General features: G+C 33.9%; 1 protein-coding gene across 2 annotated transcripts in view; it reads left to right on the top strand.

Annotated features, from left to right (window-relative positions):
- TMX3 (thioredoxin related transmembrane protein 3) overlaps positions 1-14,690 on the top strand; it is a 39,542-nt gene extending 24,852 nt beyond the window's left edge. Inside the window, exons 9-15 of one of the 2 annotated variants that reach the window (XM_021930211.2) lie at positions 600-698; positions 3,909-3,966; positions 4,149-4,202; positions 5,399-5,455; positions 7,298-7,427; positions 8,880-8,948; positions 11,197-14,690. In XM_021930211.2, coding sequence (XP_021785903.1) covers positions 600-698; positions 3,909-3,966; positions 4,149-4,202; positions 5,399-5,455; positions 7,298-7,427; positions 8,880-8,948; positions 11,197-11,457 — 728 coding nt within the window. In that variant the 3' untranslated portion in view covers positions 11,458-14,690. The remainder of the gene's footprint in view (positions 1-599; positions 699-3,908; positions 3,967-4,148; positions 4,203-5,398; positions 5,456-7,297; positions 7,428-8,879; positions 8,949-11,196) is intronic. The other variant, XM_003914467.5, reaches the window with a different exon arrangement.
- Positions 14,691-17,508: the final 2,818 nt, after the last annotated feature.

Below are 17,508 nucleotides of genomic sequence, written 5' to 3'. Positions count from 1 at the left end.
AGACTGTCATAAAGAGAGAAGAGCAAAGAAATTGTAATAAAAATTACCTATAGTGCCATGACCCGAGTATAACCATTGATCCAGGGTAACCATTTAGGAATAACTGACTTCATTTTACCATTCTATGAGTTTATCTTTTCATACTTTTTTTTTTTTTTACAAAGTTACAGTTACACTGTTATATATTGTATAATAACCTATATTGTTTTGTAATCTGTTCAGTTATACGTTTTTTTGAAAATTTATAAATGATCTTTCTCGACATATACCAAAATTTATTTAAATTATTTCCAATTTAGGATATTTTGATTATTTCCTTTATTTTGAATTTTTTCCTTTATTTTGAATTATTTCCTTTATTTTGAATTTATTTGAATAAAAATATAGCTATTTTTAATGATGCTATAAATGAAGATTGCTTTGTGCATTAATCCTTCTGTACATTTGATCGTACTCTTGCAATAAATTCCTAAAAATAATATTTATGGATGAATGATTCTCTGTCAGGCATTTTATACCTGTTACCAGATTAAAGCTATTATAACTATCTTAAACTCATATTTATACTATAATTTGTTAACCCTTGTCTTGGTTTTAAGAGTATGAAGATGGTGATCTGTCATCATGGATCAACAGGGAAAGGTTTCAGAATTACCTTGCTATGGATGGCTTCCTCTTATATGAACTTGGAGACACAGGTAACAAGCATATTTACAAGTCTCCATCACATTACATGATTTTTCTGTGATTGATTATTTAAAATCTTATTTTGTAGGAAATGAATTTAAGCTCTATTTCCTAACTTATTTTTTTATTTTAGATCTGAATGCCAGTTCTTTATGAGAACATAAACTGATATTACCAGAAGATATACCTTTGCATATGGGTCAGTGATTAAAGCGATGGTTTACTAATAGAACTGATGGTGGCAAGGAAAACAAAAAGCCTGGGTAATAAGAGAGTGAGAAAAATAACCAACTAAGAAGCTATACACAGGAGACTGATTTTGTGATAGAAGTTAAGATAAAACTTAGCACAACCTATTTATAAGGCCTGCTCTTACCTGTGAAAGGGAAAAATGTAAATTAAATTTGGCATGGTTTCTTAAAGTTACACTGTTGCAAATGTCAGGCAATGCAAATATAAACACAAATACAAAAATGAAAGCTATAAGAAGCCGATTATATGGTCTCAGATGCAAACTATAAAAATTATAAGAAGCTAACTATAAGTTTTAGGAGAAAGTGTTTTATAAATTTATAGCAAATTAGAAATGAGAAATCTTGGTTATTGGTGCCACATTTGTTTCCATTAGTAACTTTATGGTAAATAGCCTGGAAGTATAGTTTTTGAGTAAAACAATGAGAAAATTTTATTCAAGACTCAATTTTTAAAAATATAATAGGCGTAGAGTTTCTTCTTTATGATAGCCTGCTCTTAAATCTAATTAATGAAAATTAGAGACATTCTTACACGTTCTCCTGTTTTTAACATTTTGGGGGATATTTCTGTTCTGTACCTGAGCTTGCTTTTAATGTTCTGTGTCTAGTGATATTTCTGTCTTTGCTTATCTTTACAGAAGAAGCTGTGTATTAGCTCATTATTGGAAGTTGCTGGGGACAGTGTCAAAGACTGTGGTTTTACTTTCTGATTCTGGTTTTTGGTTTTTTGTTTTTTTTTTTTTTTTGAGACGGAGTCTTTCTCTGTCGCCAGACTGGAATGCAGTGATGTGATCTCGGCTCACTGCAACCTCCACCTCCCTGGTTCAAGTGATTCTCCTGCCTCAGCCTCCCGAGTAGCTGGGACTCGGTGCGTGCCACCACATCCAGCTAATTTTTGTATTTTTAGGAGAGACGGGGTTTCACCATGTTGGCCAGGATGGTCTTGATCTCCTGACCTCATGATCCTCGCACTTTGGCCTCCCAAAGTGCTGGGATTACAGGCGTGAGCCACCGTTCCCAGGCTTTTTAATTATTTCAGACTCACATGAAAGGAAAAGGGAGAAATGTAGGAATATAGTAGTTTTGCTTGTATAGTAATTATAGGACATAGCATGACCTTGAGGTGATTCAAACAAGTGGCTTTGGCTCGACTGAACACATCTTTTCCCAGATGAACTTGGAGACAGAAGTGTGCTGTGGCAGTGTTCTTTTGTGTGTCTGACATAATTGCCCTTGTTAGGCATCAGCTGTGGTCGTGCTCCTGCTCTTCACCCGACCTGTCCTCTTATGTTAGCACCACAGCAGCCTCCCGACGCTCTGCGGCTTCAGACACCTCGTGTCTTTCTCAGAAGTTCTAACTCTTGCCTACATCTCCAGCCTCATTTCACTCTAGCCTCTCCCCACACTCTTCCTTCTTGAGGCACACTAACCTTTTAGTTTCTTTTATTATTGTTACTATTATTTTATCATTTTTACCCAAGTTTGCTTGATAACAGTTTCTTGAAAAGGCTATGCCACTTGCACCAAAGCACCTTTTTACATGCTTTTTTCTTTGTCTGGAAATATGCAGTTAATTCATATTCATCCATCAAACTCAGACCAAATACTGCTTCCTTAGGAAAATCTTTACTGACCCCGTCAAACTACATTAATTTACACTATAATTTTTTTTATAGCAGCATATTCTTATTTTTAACAGGACATTTATTTGATGAAAATGTCTACCAGTTCTACCGTATTGTGCTTTCACAAGCGCAGAGCATTGTCTGTGTTTGCTCATCACCATGTCCTCGTAACCAGCCCAGTGTGTGGTACATTATTTAACACTCAATAATTGTTGAATGAATATGTGAGAAACTGTGTCTGTGTTTCTTAGAATCCTGTTGGTCTGTGGGAGAATTCTCTGCGTGTTGTAGACATTTTGAAAAAAAAAAACTCAGAGGCATTTGAAAATTAAAGCAGCATATAATACAAAAAAATGAATAGTAGATGAGATATTTCAAGAAGGTAGATACCATTGTGAACTGTTTTCATCAGAGAGTTAAAAGAAGATTAAAGATTGTGTAGAATTTAAACAGGTGTTGAAGCAGTATGGAATTAGACGCAGCATTAAAATACAGGGATAATACTAAAAGATTATTGATTTAATCCTACTTGTATGTACCTGCTCTGAACCAGGTTTATGTCCGTATTTCTGTGCGTCTAATCTTACTTAACTCTCCCGATACCTCTATGAAATATGTATTAGTTTTTGAAAATAGGTTGAAGTTTACTGAGGCACTTCCCTGTTCCCCTGTGCCTTGGTATGGTGCCTGGAACATGATGGACACTGCTAGATAGCAGTGTGTGGTTTTCTGATTCTAACACCAGTCTTCTGGTTATTACATCATGCCAGCTTCCTAGAGGATATCAGGATACATATGCTTTATGTTGTATTTAGGGTTAAGTAAATGTGAGTCAGTTTAATTCTGCATATTTGTAACTGGCAACTACTGAATCATGGTACCAAAGTCAATGGCCATGTAAAAATCATTTTCTTATTCTTCTAGACCATTGTTTTAGAGCTACAATAATTCTTAGCAAACTTGTTTTTAATCAACTTATTTCCTATGTTTTTAGCCTTTGAAAAAGTTATCTTAGTCAATTTGTAGGGTGCAAGGAAAAAATACAATTCAAGCTTGTAAGTTGGTATAAAAAGTACAATTTTAGTGTATAAATTACATATTTACTCGTATTTACATTTTGGGGTGGGAAGTGGAAGGGAATTTGTCACCTGGGTTGACTAATTCACTGATTCACTCTACAAACATATACCATAATTTGTTGATTTAATTTGATATAACGTGTAGGGTGATTGGAATTAAATTCTAGAAATACTTTACAATTTCCTGCTCAGAACTAAAGTGTTGATTGAACAGTTTGTGTAATAAGGGTGATTGAATTCAAATGTGTCATTCTTTATTTCAGGAAAGCTTGTGGCTCTTGCAGTTATTGATGAGAAAAATACATCAGTTGAACATGCCAGGTATAATGCCTCGATATGGTTTTAAGCTTCAAATGGTCATTTCAGACTACATGGCTTTAGATAGACTTGATGTGGTATCTTACTTTTCCTGCAGCAATTAGATGTAAGAGAGCAGATACTGTCATTGGAAAATTATATTTTTCAAGTGCAGATGACCAGTTCATATGTTTGTTCTTCTACAGATTGAAGTCAATTATTCAGGAAGTTGCAAGAGATTACAGAGACCTCTTCCATAGGTAGGTGCTTATATTCTGAGAGATTCCTTTATTTTTTTAAATACAGTTTTGTAATTTAATAAAGCAAACTTACTAGTATTCATGCTTTTAGAGGTGAATCCAGGAAGGGAAGTATAGCAGTAGTTCTCACTTATCCACAGGAAATACATTCAAGACCCCCAGTGGATGACTGAAACTTTGCATAGAATGGAATACTACGTATACTATAATTTTGTCTGTACCTACATACCTGTGATAAAGTTTAATTTATCCATTAGGCACAGTAAGAGATCAACAGTAATAATAAAATAGAACAATTGTAACAATACACTATAATAAAATTATGTATATGTTTATTTCTGGAATTTTTCATTTAATATTTTCAGACCATGGTTGACCATAGGGAACTGAAATCACAGAAAGTGAAACTGGATAAGGGGGGACTACTGTATAGCACATTGCATTTTAGCATCAATTGTCTGGATCTTGAAATTCACTGATGGTATGTCCTGCAATTTAAAAAAAAGAAACAGTTTGATCCATAATTTGTATCATACCTGGCTTCTTGATACGATTTGAGATGCATTTTATGTAAATAAAATATGCAAATGTAGTTATAATTGGAGATAAATGAGCAATCAGAAGTCAGAGATAGGCAGACGATTATTCTAACAGAAACTCAAAAGAATCACTGAATAAAAATGGCATCAGAAATACATGTATTTTTACTATGCTGAATCATTGTTGCTACCATAAAAAAAGACAGTCAATATAAATGTATTTTATTATTGAATTATTTTTTCTTTCCTATTCTGAGTCTTCTAATAATGGGTCATTGTATAGTTTTCTTACATGGTATGTAGCGTCTTTTGATTAGTCCTTTTTTTTTTTTAGGGAAAATGGGTAATTTTTCTTAAACATATTTCAGATAGATTAGCTTATATTTCCCTGAATTTTAAATATGCATAAACCAAGTAGAAATGTCTTAGAATTTCCTTTACTCATGTATTTGTATCTCAGAAGCCAGTAGAATTTACACTCTTAGCAGAATTTATTGTATATGATTTACATGTGAGATGTTTACAGTTTCTGGGCTTACTGAGGCCTAATGTTAAGTTCATTGTTTTATTTACTTTTTTGATATTTAATGAGCTTTCTCTCTTTCTCTCCCCACCCCCTTGCCTTTTATTTATTTATTTTTGGTTGTCGTTTGTTAGGGATTTTCAATTTGGCCATATGGATGGAAATGACTACATAAATACCTTGCTGATGGAGTAAGTAAAGTGCTGAATGATTTTGCTATCAAATCTTAATATTATTAAATTTGTTTCTGAGATACAGGTAGAAGGATTAAATAGCTGAAAAAAAGCAAACAGTTGACATATTCAGATACAGATATTTTCCCATTAAATATTTTACTTTAGTTTTCAAATTCTGTATTTGAAACTTACTGACTTTAATATTGGTCTATAGTAAAAAAAAAAAAATTATCTCCTGATTTAATGTTTTCTCATATTCTGAAAAGAAGCCATTTTTCCAAAACTTGTAAATTTCATAGCTTCTGCTTAATACATACCTTGAGAAGTTCAGTTTTAATGGGCAATATAACTATTAAATAGAAAATGTTTAGCATTCGAAAACTAATTGTTGTAGAATTTAATAGACAAATAACTTTGTAAGAAAATGTGCAATTTTAAAATTTTTATCTCTTTAAAATTATGTGAAGACTATTAAATAGAAAATGTTTAGCATTCAAGAACTGTTCTAGAATTTATTTTAGTAGACTAAATTTGTAGGAAAAATGTGCAGTTTTAAAATAATTTTTATCTAAAATTATGATTTAAAGATTTAATTTGCCACTTCACAAGACTGATATTAGAAAACATTTACCAAACCCTGTACTGAATTAATAAATTTGAAACAAGAACCCACTCTATTCAGTGAACATTTAGTGAGTATTTACTGTATGTTGTACACTGTTAGACACTGTTGATGGAAGAATGAATAGAGTTCCTGTCTTCAAATGCTTATAGTCCACTGGATAAGACCACAAATGTTAATTACAGAACTGTATGAAAAGATCTATGTAGGACAGGGCTCTGGAACATAGAGACACTTTCCCACCCTCAACCCCCGCCACACACACACATACACACACACACACACACACACACCTGCACACACACACACACACACCCCTGCACACACACACACACACACACCTGCACCCAGTACACACTAAGGTGGAAGGGCTCAAGAAATGTTTTCTGGAAGAGGCAATAATTAAGAAACGTCTAAAGAGTGAGAAGTTAGGCAGAACATAATAGCAAGTATGACAGGGCTTAGGAGAGGGCTAGAGAAATAAGCTAGCCTCTAAATGAAGATGGGGAAATCTCACTAGAGACACACTAACTCTTAGCCGCATTGAGGGCCCAGTGGAAGTTCAACAACACAATGCTGTGTTGGTTTTCTCTCACTTTGCTTAGTATCATAGATCTAGCAAATGCCTTCATTCGTTATTGTAATATATTAGATTATTTTGGTGTTTTCTATTTTCTAAGTAAGAACACTGAGCGAGGAAGGGGGTGAACTTACAAATCCAAGGTAACATTCATCATTTTCAGCTAAAATCTTGAAATATAATTAGTATCACCTTACTTCATTTATTATCCCTCTCATTTCAGTAAGAACTTAAGAGGATTTGCCAAAGATTAAAGTACCAGATGTGGGATATAATGAAGAATCAAGACAAAGAAAAAGTATCTATACAATTATTAAAGGGACTGTTGACCCTTGAACAACATGAGTTTGAATTGTGCAGATCTACCCATAGGAATTTTTTTTCAATACATATATTGTAAAATTTTTTTGAGATTTTTGATAATTTGAAAAGACTTAAAGATGAATTGCATATCCTAGAAATACCAAAAAAAATTAAGAAAAAGTTATGTCATGAATGCATAAAATAAATACTAGGTCTGTTTGATCATTTTCTACCATAAAATAAGTACAAATTTATTAAATATCTTCTGTAATTATAGCTACTGAGATATAAATGAGTATCAGAATACTTTGCTGTGTTTAATGTATATTTTGATTTGTTTTTATATTTTCAGTGAATTGACAGTCCCAACTGTAGTTGTACTGAATACTTCAAACCAACAATATTTCTTGCTGGATAGACAGATTAAGAATGTTGAAGACATGGTCCAGTTTATAAATAACATTTTGGATGGCACAGTAGAAGTAAGTTTTTCACTTCTGTTTCAAAGGGATGATGGACTGGGGTAGAGGAGAAACTAGTTGATTTCTTTACTTCTGATTCTGAAAAGAATAGTTGGCCATCACCCAGAGTAGAGGGCTGGATCTCCATACATTGCTTCTGTCCAATTATAGGCAGAACAGAGTTACATTCTCCCAGATACAGAAGGTTCTTCTATGGCAGAGGTTGCTAAAAGATGGAAATGTCCTTTTAGGGGTTATTTGGAGGGTATTTTTGGTTGTCATGGTGATGGGGAGGTGCTGTTGGCATTTAAGGTTGAGGGCTAGGGATGCTAGGAGGTCTGCATTGTGTGGGGTAATCTTAATAGTGAACTTGCCTGTCTCTTAGTGTGTTTCTAGGTCCAAAAGTACAGTTGGATTAAGTTGTTAGGACTGGTTTTCTAAGAAAATCTGCAAATAAGACCACAATTTCTCAAGAAATGAGGAAATTTATTGAGAATAAAAGCTCCCATGGAGAGTTCTAGACTTAATCCTATAAAATATTTCTCAGAAATAAGTGAATGGATAGTCTTAATTTTATATTTTTTTCCTATAAACTTTAACTGCAGTGTTTTTCAGACTGTGAATTGCAACCTGTATTAGAAAGTCATGAAACCACTGCAAGTCACAACCAGGTTGTGACCAGCATGCATCTTAATTCAATAGACTAGAATAAAATTTAAAAGAAAGAGCCTTCATTTTTTTTGTGTGAAATTTAATTATTATGTTTTGAGAGTTGTTTCAGTTTTACACAAACTTTATATAAAATTTGCTCACAGAATAACAAACATAACTACTTTCGGTCAAGGTGAAGAAGTTTGAAAAACACTCTTAATCAAACAGAATATTTTTGAAAACAATTAGTTGAAATGAAACTCACCTATATAATCAGGCTTTTATTTTTAAGTTAGTGGAATGCAACTGAGACTGTTTAACAACAGATTTTATTGTCTCATAGAGCTTGGAAATTTGAAAAATGAGCCAGGTTGCAGGTGTGGCCGAATACAGGATTTGATTGATTTTCATCAGGAATTTTTCTCTCTCTTCCTTTCAGCACTTTCATCCTCAGGGAGCCTCTCCCTGCACAGTAGCAAAGGTATCCTGCAGCTCTGGTTTTGCAGTCCCAGCTAAACTCAAAAGCTGGTTAGGCTGTACTCAGGGGTGGGTGAGCTTCAGCCAAGCTACGTGGGTTACGAATAGAGGAGGAGGAATGTTTTAGAGTAGAATCAGGGTGAGTTAACACAAGCAGGCAGGAGGAATGCTGGACATGAAACAGACAAAAAACAACAACATTAAATGTTTACCACATGGCCTTTTCAGGTGATTATGTAATATTTTGGAGTCAACCATTTGGCCTGCGATTACAAGGTTATGTAACACCAAATAAATGAAGTAATAGTACTTAAGTAATTTATTTTTCTTTTCCTTTGTTTGAAGGCCCAAGGAGGTGATAGCATTTTGCAGAGATTGAAAAGAATAGTATTTGATGCCAAATCTACTATTGTGGTAAGTTGTGACAGTTTATGTCATTGATAATGAAGAAGATATAGGTTCTTTATGTCTAGCTGTGTTAATGTTAAAAATCTGAATTTGAAAAGATTAGGTCAAAATATGTCTTTTTAATTTGCAGGATATGACTAGTCAGTGTTTAAGAAAATATATTCATTAGGTGGAAATTGTTTCTAATTATATGATTGATGAGTTAAAACTAAAATTCAGAATCAATTAACTTGATAATATAACTTAAAAGATTTTATTTCTGCAACCTACCATGTAAACTTTTTACTTAGTAATTTCCATGATTTGTTGAAAGTGTGGATAATAGGAAATTTTTAGTTCCATTACGTGCTGTCTTCTGTAAATTGGTCATTTTTCTTGAAGAAAACGATGTGTGCTGGGAAGTCACTTTTTATTTTGCAGGAGTCAAAATAAAATTTTAGATCTTAAAGTTTTAAACATCCCTGTTAATTCTGTACTTTTCCCTAGTTGGTAAATAATTAAGATCATTTACAGATGTTTTTCCTTCTTCCCTTTTTCTCTCCTTCCTTTTTTTTTTTTTTTCTTTTTATAGAAGACTTTAAATGTGGAATTAAAATGTGATGGATCAAATCCTTTCTAACAGTGTTTACTTTCATTTGTTTGTCCCAGTGTTTATTCACAGTTGTTATATGTAAGTAGAATATCAACACTGGTAGATGAATTGACATGTCTGCCCCTAATTACCTGTCTCTCTTACTTTCTAAATATATTTCCTTGACTTTCTTCACTGTCACCTCACACCTGATTATTTCTGCCGTTCTAATTTCCTCTTCCTTTCACTCTATCAAACTAATTAGATCAGTTGATGTATTTCCCCTGGATTTCTTTGAAGCATCCCTTCCTTAATATTCTCCTTTCCGTGCTGCTGTGAGTATCACTACTCCCCTGCTCCTGCCCCATCTCTCCAGTCAGTGTTTCTCAGCATCCCTTTCCTCTCTTTCCTCTTTGCAGTCCTTGAATCTGAACCTTCTTGCTTGAAACTCTTAAGAAATTGTTCTTCCTCTCCCAGCTTTAACTGTCAATCAGCTTGACAGTGGAGGAATTCCTAAATATGTTTGAGCCCTAAACTTAGTTCCTGTTGTCCTTCTTGAGCTATTACATGGGCATTTTCATTCATTGTGGCCCAAAGCAATCATGAAAATATAGCTAACATTTATTGTTTAGAAGTAAATTCTGGGAGTCTTTGGGTTTTTTTCCTTGCATAGTATCCTTCAGTTTGTTGTGTTTTCCTGTTGCCACAAGCATGGATTGAGCCCTAATCACATTCTGTCTCGCTGCTGCTCTCTTTCACCTGGTTTCCGTACTTCCACTTGCCCAGTCTCCAATCTATATGGTATTCCACTACACAATTAATATTACTAAAATAATCAATTTTGATCACTTTCTTTCCCTTTTCCAGGGATATACATCAGAATACTCTGTCCATCTAAAGTATTTTCCTCATTGGTTTTTGAATATTAGCTTTTGCTGATGCAAATTGCCTGGTGCTCACCTGTCCCATATCCTGCCTCCTTCTCACTCATCCTTAAATTCCTACCTAAAACACATCTTTATTCTGTGAAACTTTCTTTTCTTACCTCAATCCAAAGTGATCTTTTTCTTCTCTGAACTTGTCTATGTTCTCAAGTTATCGTTGCAATTCATGCAGTATATTCTAGTTGAAAATCCTATTCATTAAAATTACTCTTCCTTTTCTGGGAGCTATGAACACAGTATGTAAATTGAGGGAAATTAGTCAATGAAGCTTTACTGCTAACCAGATAAGTGAAAAATATTAAAAATGTCATGTGAAGAGAATATGTGTGTACCCTCTTTGTGGTAAATAACCCAGCCTTCTCCATAAGCAGATTCCTGTAGTTCAGGAAACAACTCTAAAGCTGCTGGTTGCACATAGTAAGCATCTTAAAGAGACCTTTGTGGTTGGTGTGAGAAAAATCAGTGTCTTTAGGAAAGGCTATAGAATATTTGATGCCTTTTTCTCCTGCTGATAGCTGGTTCTACACACACATGCATATGTATGTGCATATAGAAATTATATCTCTTAACAGTGTCTTTAACATGGTAGTTACTGCTGAAGTTATTGACTTTGATTCATTGGAACTAAAAACAAGTTGACAGGCAACAAGAGAAATCTATAGTGGTTTCAAGTTCATGTCATGCTTTACATATCAGAATTACATATGAAGGGAACTGAGTTTTAATTCTCTTTCCACAGTCTATATTCAAGAGCTCACCACTGATGGGCTGCTTTCTCTTTGGCCTGCCACTGGGTGTCATCAGTATCATGTGCTATGGAATCTACACAGCCGACACAGATGGAGGTTATATAGAAGAACGATATGAAGTGTCTAAAAGTGAAAATGAAAACCAAGAACAGATAGAAGAGAGCAAAGAACAGCAGGAGCCAAGCAGCGGAGAATCTGTAGTGCCTACAGTGCAGGAGCCCAAGGATGTATTAGAAAAGAAGAAAGATTGAGACTTGATTACTATAAAATATTTGATAGGACTTCAAATTATTAAAGAGTCTATTTATTGAATTTAGACATTTAATCATGATCTTTACAGAAAAGAACATGTTATTTGTATTTTGCTAATATCAACTGCATGGATTAAAGTAGTCCCTCCATACATGGGGAAGTGTTTGGAGCAAAGAGATGAACAGTTTGTCTGAAACAAACACAGAGCACTCCATCAAAATTTACCTGATATTTGTGATTAGAACACATCAGTTCTATTTGCATGTTTCTCTATCTGAATATTCTGTGACAAAAAGTTAAGATTCTTGGGCAGAATATTTAAATTGGTGAGTCAGGTAGAAGATACATGTGTGATATAGAAAAGTAATGCCTCCCCTGCTGCCATTCATTTGCCTCATATATTTTGGATAATATTTATACGGACAAAAGTAAGTCCTTAAAATTTAGGCACTTTAAGGAGAACTAATAACTTTTTCCATGTATCAAATTAAGATTGAGGTTAAAAATAATGTGGTTTTATATAGCATAGTGATTTTATTTTGTTAGTTATTTTTAAAGGAGAAGAAATGTTACTTTTTAACTTTATACTCAGTTGCATTATCATAAAATTTTCATATGGACCTAGATAATGGGGAAAAAAATCTTGTGATTGACTTTCGCAAAATGAACAGGGTTTACTGAGAGTAGAGGTTTCAACCCATTCCTTGGATTACTCTTAATGGGTATTTCATCTGTCATTGTAGGTTGGGAAGGGTCTCTATTAATCCTACCCTGCTTTAGCCAGAACAGCCTAGTATTTTATTTCTATTTTATATATTGAGATTTCTTCTAACATTTCCTTTGATAAAAATCTTCTGCTTTTTGAAAAGTAGTATGTATCATATTTTTATGTTTACAGTGTGTTAACTTTATGGTAACTTATACTCCAGAATACGTATGTTTGTACCCACAGGCACGTAAAGTTTATTGACACATCTATTATGTAATGCTGTAGACCTGTCCGTGTCTGTTTCATAATGAATAATGAGTGACATTAGCATGTCCAGTGACAAGTCACATCCAGTGGGGAAAAAGTGATCAGCCGGTTACCTTCTCCATTTCCTTAGTTCTGTCACCCATTTCATCAAGTGACCTCTCATCTTCTGTAAACTAATACAGGAATTCTATCCAAAGCAATGTCTAAAAACCCTTTTTTAAAAAGTAACAGTTTGGTATGTTTATTGTAGATAAATTATTTTTGAGGCCTTCATTTTAGCCAAGTTTAGAATTTATGTTAGGCAACTAAGATTTGAGTGGCTATTCATTGAGTAATTTTCTACTATAAAGAATTTTATTGAACATTTATTTAAAAATATGTAACTCATGGTCAAAAAATAGGTGATTCATGGTCCCGACACTGAAGTTGTTTAGCGATTTAGTCAACAAGGGCAGTCTTCTCTTGTTTCTAATGCCATACTAATCAAGACAGTATGGACACTTGTATCTTAATTATCAAGGAATTACTAGTAATTGTTTTATTTTATCCATGTACTCTTAGTATTTAATAATTAAATACCTATTCTTAGTGCTTGACACTCCATATTTCTGTTTTTTGGAAATGAAACAAATTTGCAGTCCAAAATTCAGAAACTACTAGAGTGAAATGCTGTTAAGTGGAAACCGGAGATAAATGCTGTTATTTTAACAAGTAGATTCTTCTCCAAAGAATAATGAGTGATTCTTGGGAAGATAAATTTTAATGTTCCCAATAGTCAAGCTTGTTTTGTAGTAGTGAAAAGCTTACACGAGTACGGGTGCCTCATTTGAAACTCAGCCTAGTAAGGAAGTGAAAACTTAGCAGTCAGTGACATGGGGAAATAGCTATAGAAAGTGTCATCTATTTTTTTCGTATTTATAGTTAATCATCTGCATATTTTTGTCTTGTTGATCATTACCTGTAAATGAAAGACCTTAATAGGAAAAAAAAAAAAAAAAGAGTAAAGCTCAGTGTGAATGCAAATATCCAGTGATCTTCCTTTGTATTCTGTGATGTTCTTTATAAATGAATGCCTCAGTTCTCTGCTACCCTTTTCACAGCTTTGTACTGTTGCCTTATATTGTTTGTGCTTTTAAAGTGTGTCTATTGGGAAAACAAAATGTGTAGGTGGTTTGTAAGTGAATAATTTTTATTTCTTTTTGTATTAAAATTTTGCTTTTTTTTCTACTTTGGGAGATGTTTATTTACATTGTCAGACTACTCACAAAACAGATTTTAAAATTTGTTTGCTCGTGTGCTTTTCCCTTCAATGTGATATGAGAGATTACTATGAATGTTAGTTTCATTCCATGAAAAGTTACTTCCATGTAAAGATAGGTCTCTTAATAAGTGAATCTAGTGGAAGAACATAGGTATCATTCTAATTCCATGATGAATTTTGTCATGATTCTATGTGAATAATGGGGTCCTTCAGGAAGTTGGAGCTTTTAATTGCAGTGAAGTTCTCTATAACTTCTAAATTCAGATTTCTAGATCCTTGCTTTTGCAGAATTTGGTGCTCAGATAATATTTAAGGATATTTCAGCAAGACAAACTGCATGTTTTTATCAAGTACCCTGTGCACCGCATTATATCTGGCAATTCTTTTTGTTTCATTATATGCATCGATATTTTTCTCAGCTACTATTACCTGAAACTTGTTTAACATGTATTAGACCTAGAATTTTCATTTTCTTTCTCACATAGTTGCTTCCTGGTCTCTGATTAAGAAATAACATTAAAATGCCAAATACCTGGGGGATTTAAGGAAGGGTCTATATGAGTAGGTAAATTAGCAGTATTGTTTTTGTTTAGTGGATTTTGTTAGTGACTTTTTTTGTGTTTTGCTTTGGGGCCTTTTTATTTTGGTGTTGTAAAAAGTAACAGATATTTTCATCATTGTTTCATATGACATGGAGTTAGGACAGGGAAAAATCATTCAACTATTCTTATGCATAAAGAGATCAAATAAACCAGTGTGGGATATTAAGACTATCAATTGGTGGGATTAGGCTTGCCATTTTATTTTTATAAATATATATTTTTTCTGAATGTGTCTGAGTCCAAGAGTGGGCAAAAAATAATTTTCTACTTTGGACTAATCTATAGAGGTTTTTGAAAGTCTGCATTACTAACTTGTTGAATTCATGATATTCTGCCTATGGCACAAATTGTAAACCTTTGTTTTTCTAAAATAAAGTAATTGAAAACCTGTAATTGTTATTTTTACTGTGTATCCTGGTTGTTTGCAATAAGAATAGTTCTGTGTTCACGGTGAAACCCTGTCTGTACTAAAAACACAAAAAAACTAGCCGGGCGAGGTGGCGGGCGCCTGTAGTCCCAGCTACTCGGGAGGCTGAGGCAGGAGAATGGCGGGAACCCGGGAGGCGGAGCTTGCAGTGAGCTGAGATCCGGCCACTGCACTCCAGCCTGGGCGACAGAGCCAGACTCCGTCTCAGACAAAACAAAAACAAAACAAACAAAAAAGAATAGTTCTGTGTTCAAAGACAACAGCTACGGCTGTGTCTTCCAGAAAGTGTTTCCTTGTATTAAAATTACAATTATAGAAATGTAGAATTCTAGAGAAGAGAGAGATCAGATTGCAGTCTCATTCTACTAGATTACAAATCAAGAACCTGAGATTCATAGGTTTGATATAGTTTGTATTTGACCAACCTGATAATTTTAAAGTATTTTTTCCAAAAGCATATCTTATAGTTTATTTTGAGAAGAATTTCAGTCCTTAAATCAACTGCCAAATTATCTTTGACACCACACAACCACATTTAAAACCTCAAGTTTCTAAAAAATTTTGTTTTAAATAGTATCAGGTATATTAGGAAAAAAAGGCTTTATACAAACGTTAATTTTAAAAATACTTTCATATGTATGTATATATATATATTTTTTAACAAGGACATCTCTTTTAATGAGAGTGACTGGCACAGGAATAACAGCATGGACCCACAAACCTGTGAATTTGCAGACTGGCTGGTTAGGATGGGCCTCTTCTGATAAGGGTGGTCAAGCACAGCACATTCAGCTGTTTATAAATTTCACAGGAGTGTGATGGAGGCTTCTCATCTCTGTTGAGTGGCTGTATCGCACGGTGTGTGTGGAAGGTCCGGTGTCACACTCCCTGGTTCAGCTCTTTCTGTCATTTACCTGTGTAAAGTTGAGAGAGCCACTTAATCATTCTGCTCCCGCGTTGTCTAATTGGAGGATGATGGCACCTATCTCGTTGGATTGTGAAGAGAAATGAGTTGCACATGACATGTATTTAGAACGGTGACTGGCATACAGTAACAGCTAAAATATTAACTATAATGTTTTTTAGATTTAATTGATTTCTCACTTTATTTAGAATTTATACCATTATTTACCACAGAGAAAAGCCAAGTCATCAGGAATGTGAAATTCTAATGTTTTAAGTTTGCTTGGCTACTTTCTGCAATGTAAGTTCTAACATTTAGGATAGAAATGAAAAAAAATTACTTTGACATAAAAATTAAGCAATTACAAATATTTAGGTTCAGATGTCTTGGAAAAATCCTCTGGTTTTTGTGCTTCTAATGAAAATGAATATACATAAGCAGATATAAACCAGTGAGATTATTGGTTGATGTATGTGAATAGAAAGACATAAATGTCAGATTTAAAATAATGAATATTGAATACAGATAGGAAAATTATCTGATTTTCCTGCTAGCATACCTCACTGTAGTCAAGTGCTCAACTTTTCACTAAGTTCATCTCTGGTAAACTGAAATGATAACTAATGAGAAGTGGCAATTTTTTATGTGATTTATTCTGTTTTTAAATTTATTTTTAGAAGCAGAGTCTCACTGTGTTGCCCAGGCTGGAGTGCAGTGGCACAATCATAGCTCATTGCAGCCTAGAACTCCTGGGCTCAAGTGATCCTCCTGCTTCAACCTCCCAAGTAGCTAGGACTATAGGCACACACCACCACATTCAGCTAATTTTTAAATTTTTTGTAAGCAGAGGTGAGTCTCGAACTCCTGACTTTAAGCAATCTTTCTGCTTTGCCCAGATTTATTCTTTCAATAAACGTTTAAGAAATATCTTTTATTCTATTGAATATACAGCAGCAAAAAACAGTCATAGCTTCAGTCTTCATTAAGTTTTTAGCTACTGTGATTGTTCAGTTTTTACTTAAAATGCTCAATTGGAAATCTTCCATTTTTCTGTTTTTCTTAGTTTCTCTTCTTACACAATCTATTGTTCAACATAAGAGCACTGATAATTGATCTCTGGGACTCAGAGGGTTAGTGACCAAGACAAAACAGAACATACCAGCTTGCTTCAAATATATGAAGGGGTCAGATTTACTCAGCATGTCTGCAACTGTGGTAGTTCTATGGATAGAGGTTAACAGAATTGAACGCAGTTCAAGGTAAGGAAATAACAAAAAGAATATCCCGAGATAAAATGGGCTGTTGGAGGCTCAGAGTTCTCACAGTGAAAATGTTTTTCAAGCTAGAAAACTCCTCAGTATTGGTTTCTTCAAGACTGAGATTCTGTGAGTCCATAAATGTAAGCAGTAAAGCCACCATCCATGCCCATGTGTGTGACAGTCTCCTCTTTTAATAACAAAAAGATCCAAAAAGGTTTTTAGCCAACTTTAATATATCAAGTTTTGTTTGGGTGGATGAAAAAGTCCAGTGAAGCTGAATTTATAGAAACTGAGACTATTTCTCCACCCATCTAAATTTTTCACAGGAATCTTTGCATCATTGTCTTAGTTCATAAGTGTCCATGGTCATTTACTAATTTATATAAAAATAGTTTTCTTCTATTAAAGTTGATTTGCCAGTTTCTGCATCTGTTTGATGCAACCACTGGAAATTCTATTTCCAATTATAAACACACAGTCAAAAACACAGTAAACATTTAATAGTTAAAATTATGAAGCTGTATACACAATCTGTGTAACTAATAAATTTGTGTTACATTATTTTATCTTTTTTTTTTTTTTTTGAGATTGAGTCTTGCTCTGTCACCCAGGCTAGAGTGC

Source organism: Papio anubis, chromosome 19 (assembly GCF_008728515.1).
Source record: "Papio anubis isolate 15944 chromosome 19, Panubis1.0, whole genome shotgun sequence".
NCBI lineage: Eukaryota > Metazoa > Chordata > Mammalia > Primates > Cercopithecidae > Papio > Papio anubis.
This window is presented reverse-complemented; position numbering and strand designations above follow the sequence as displayed.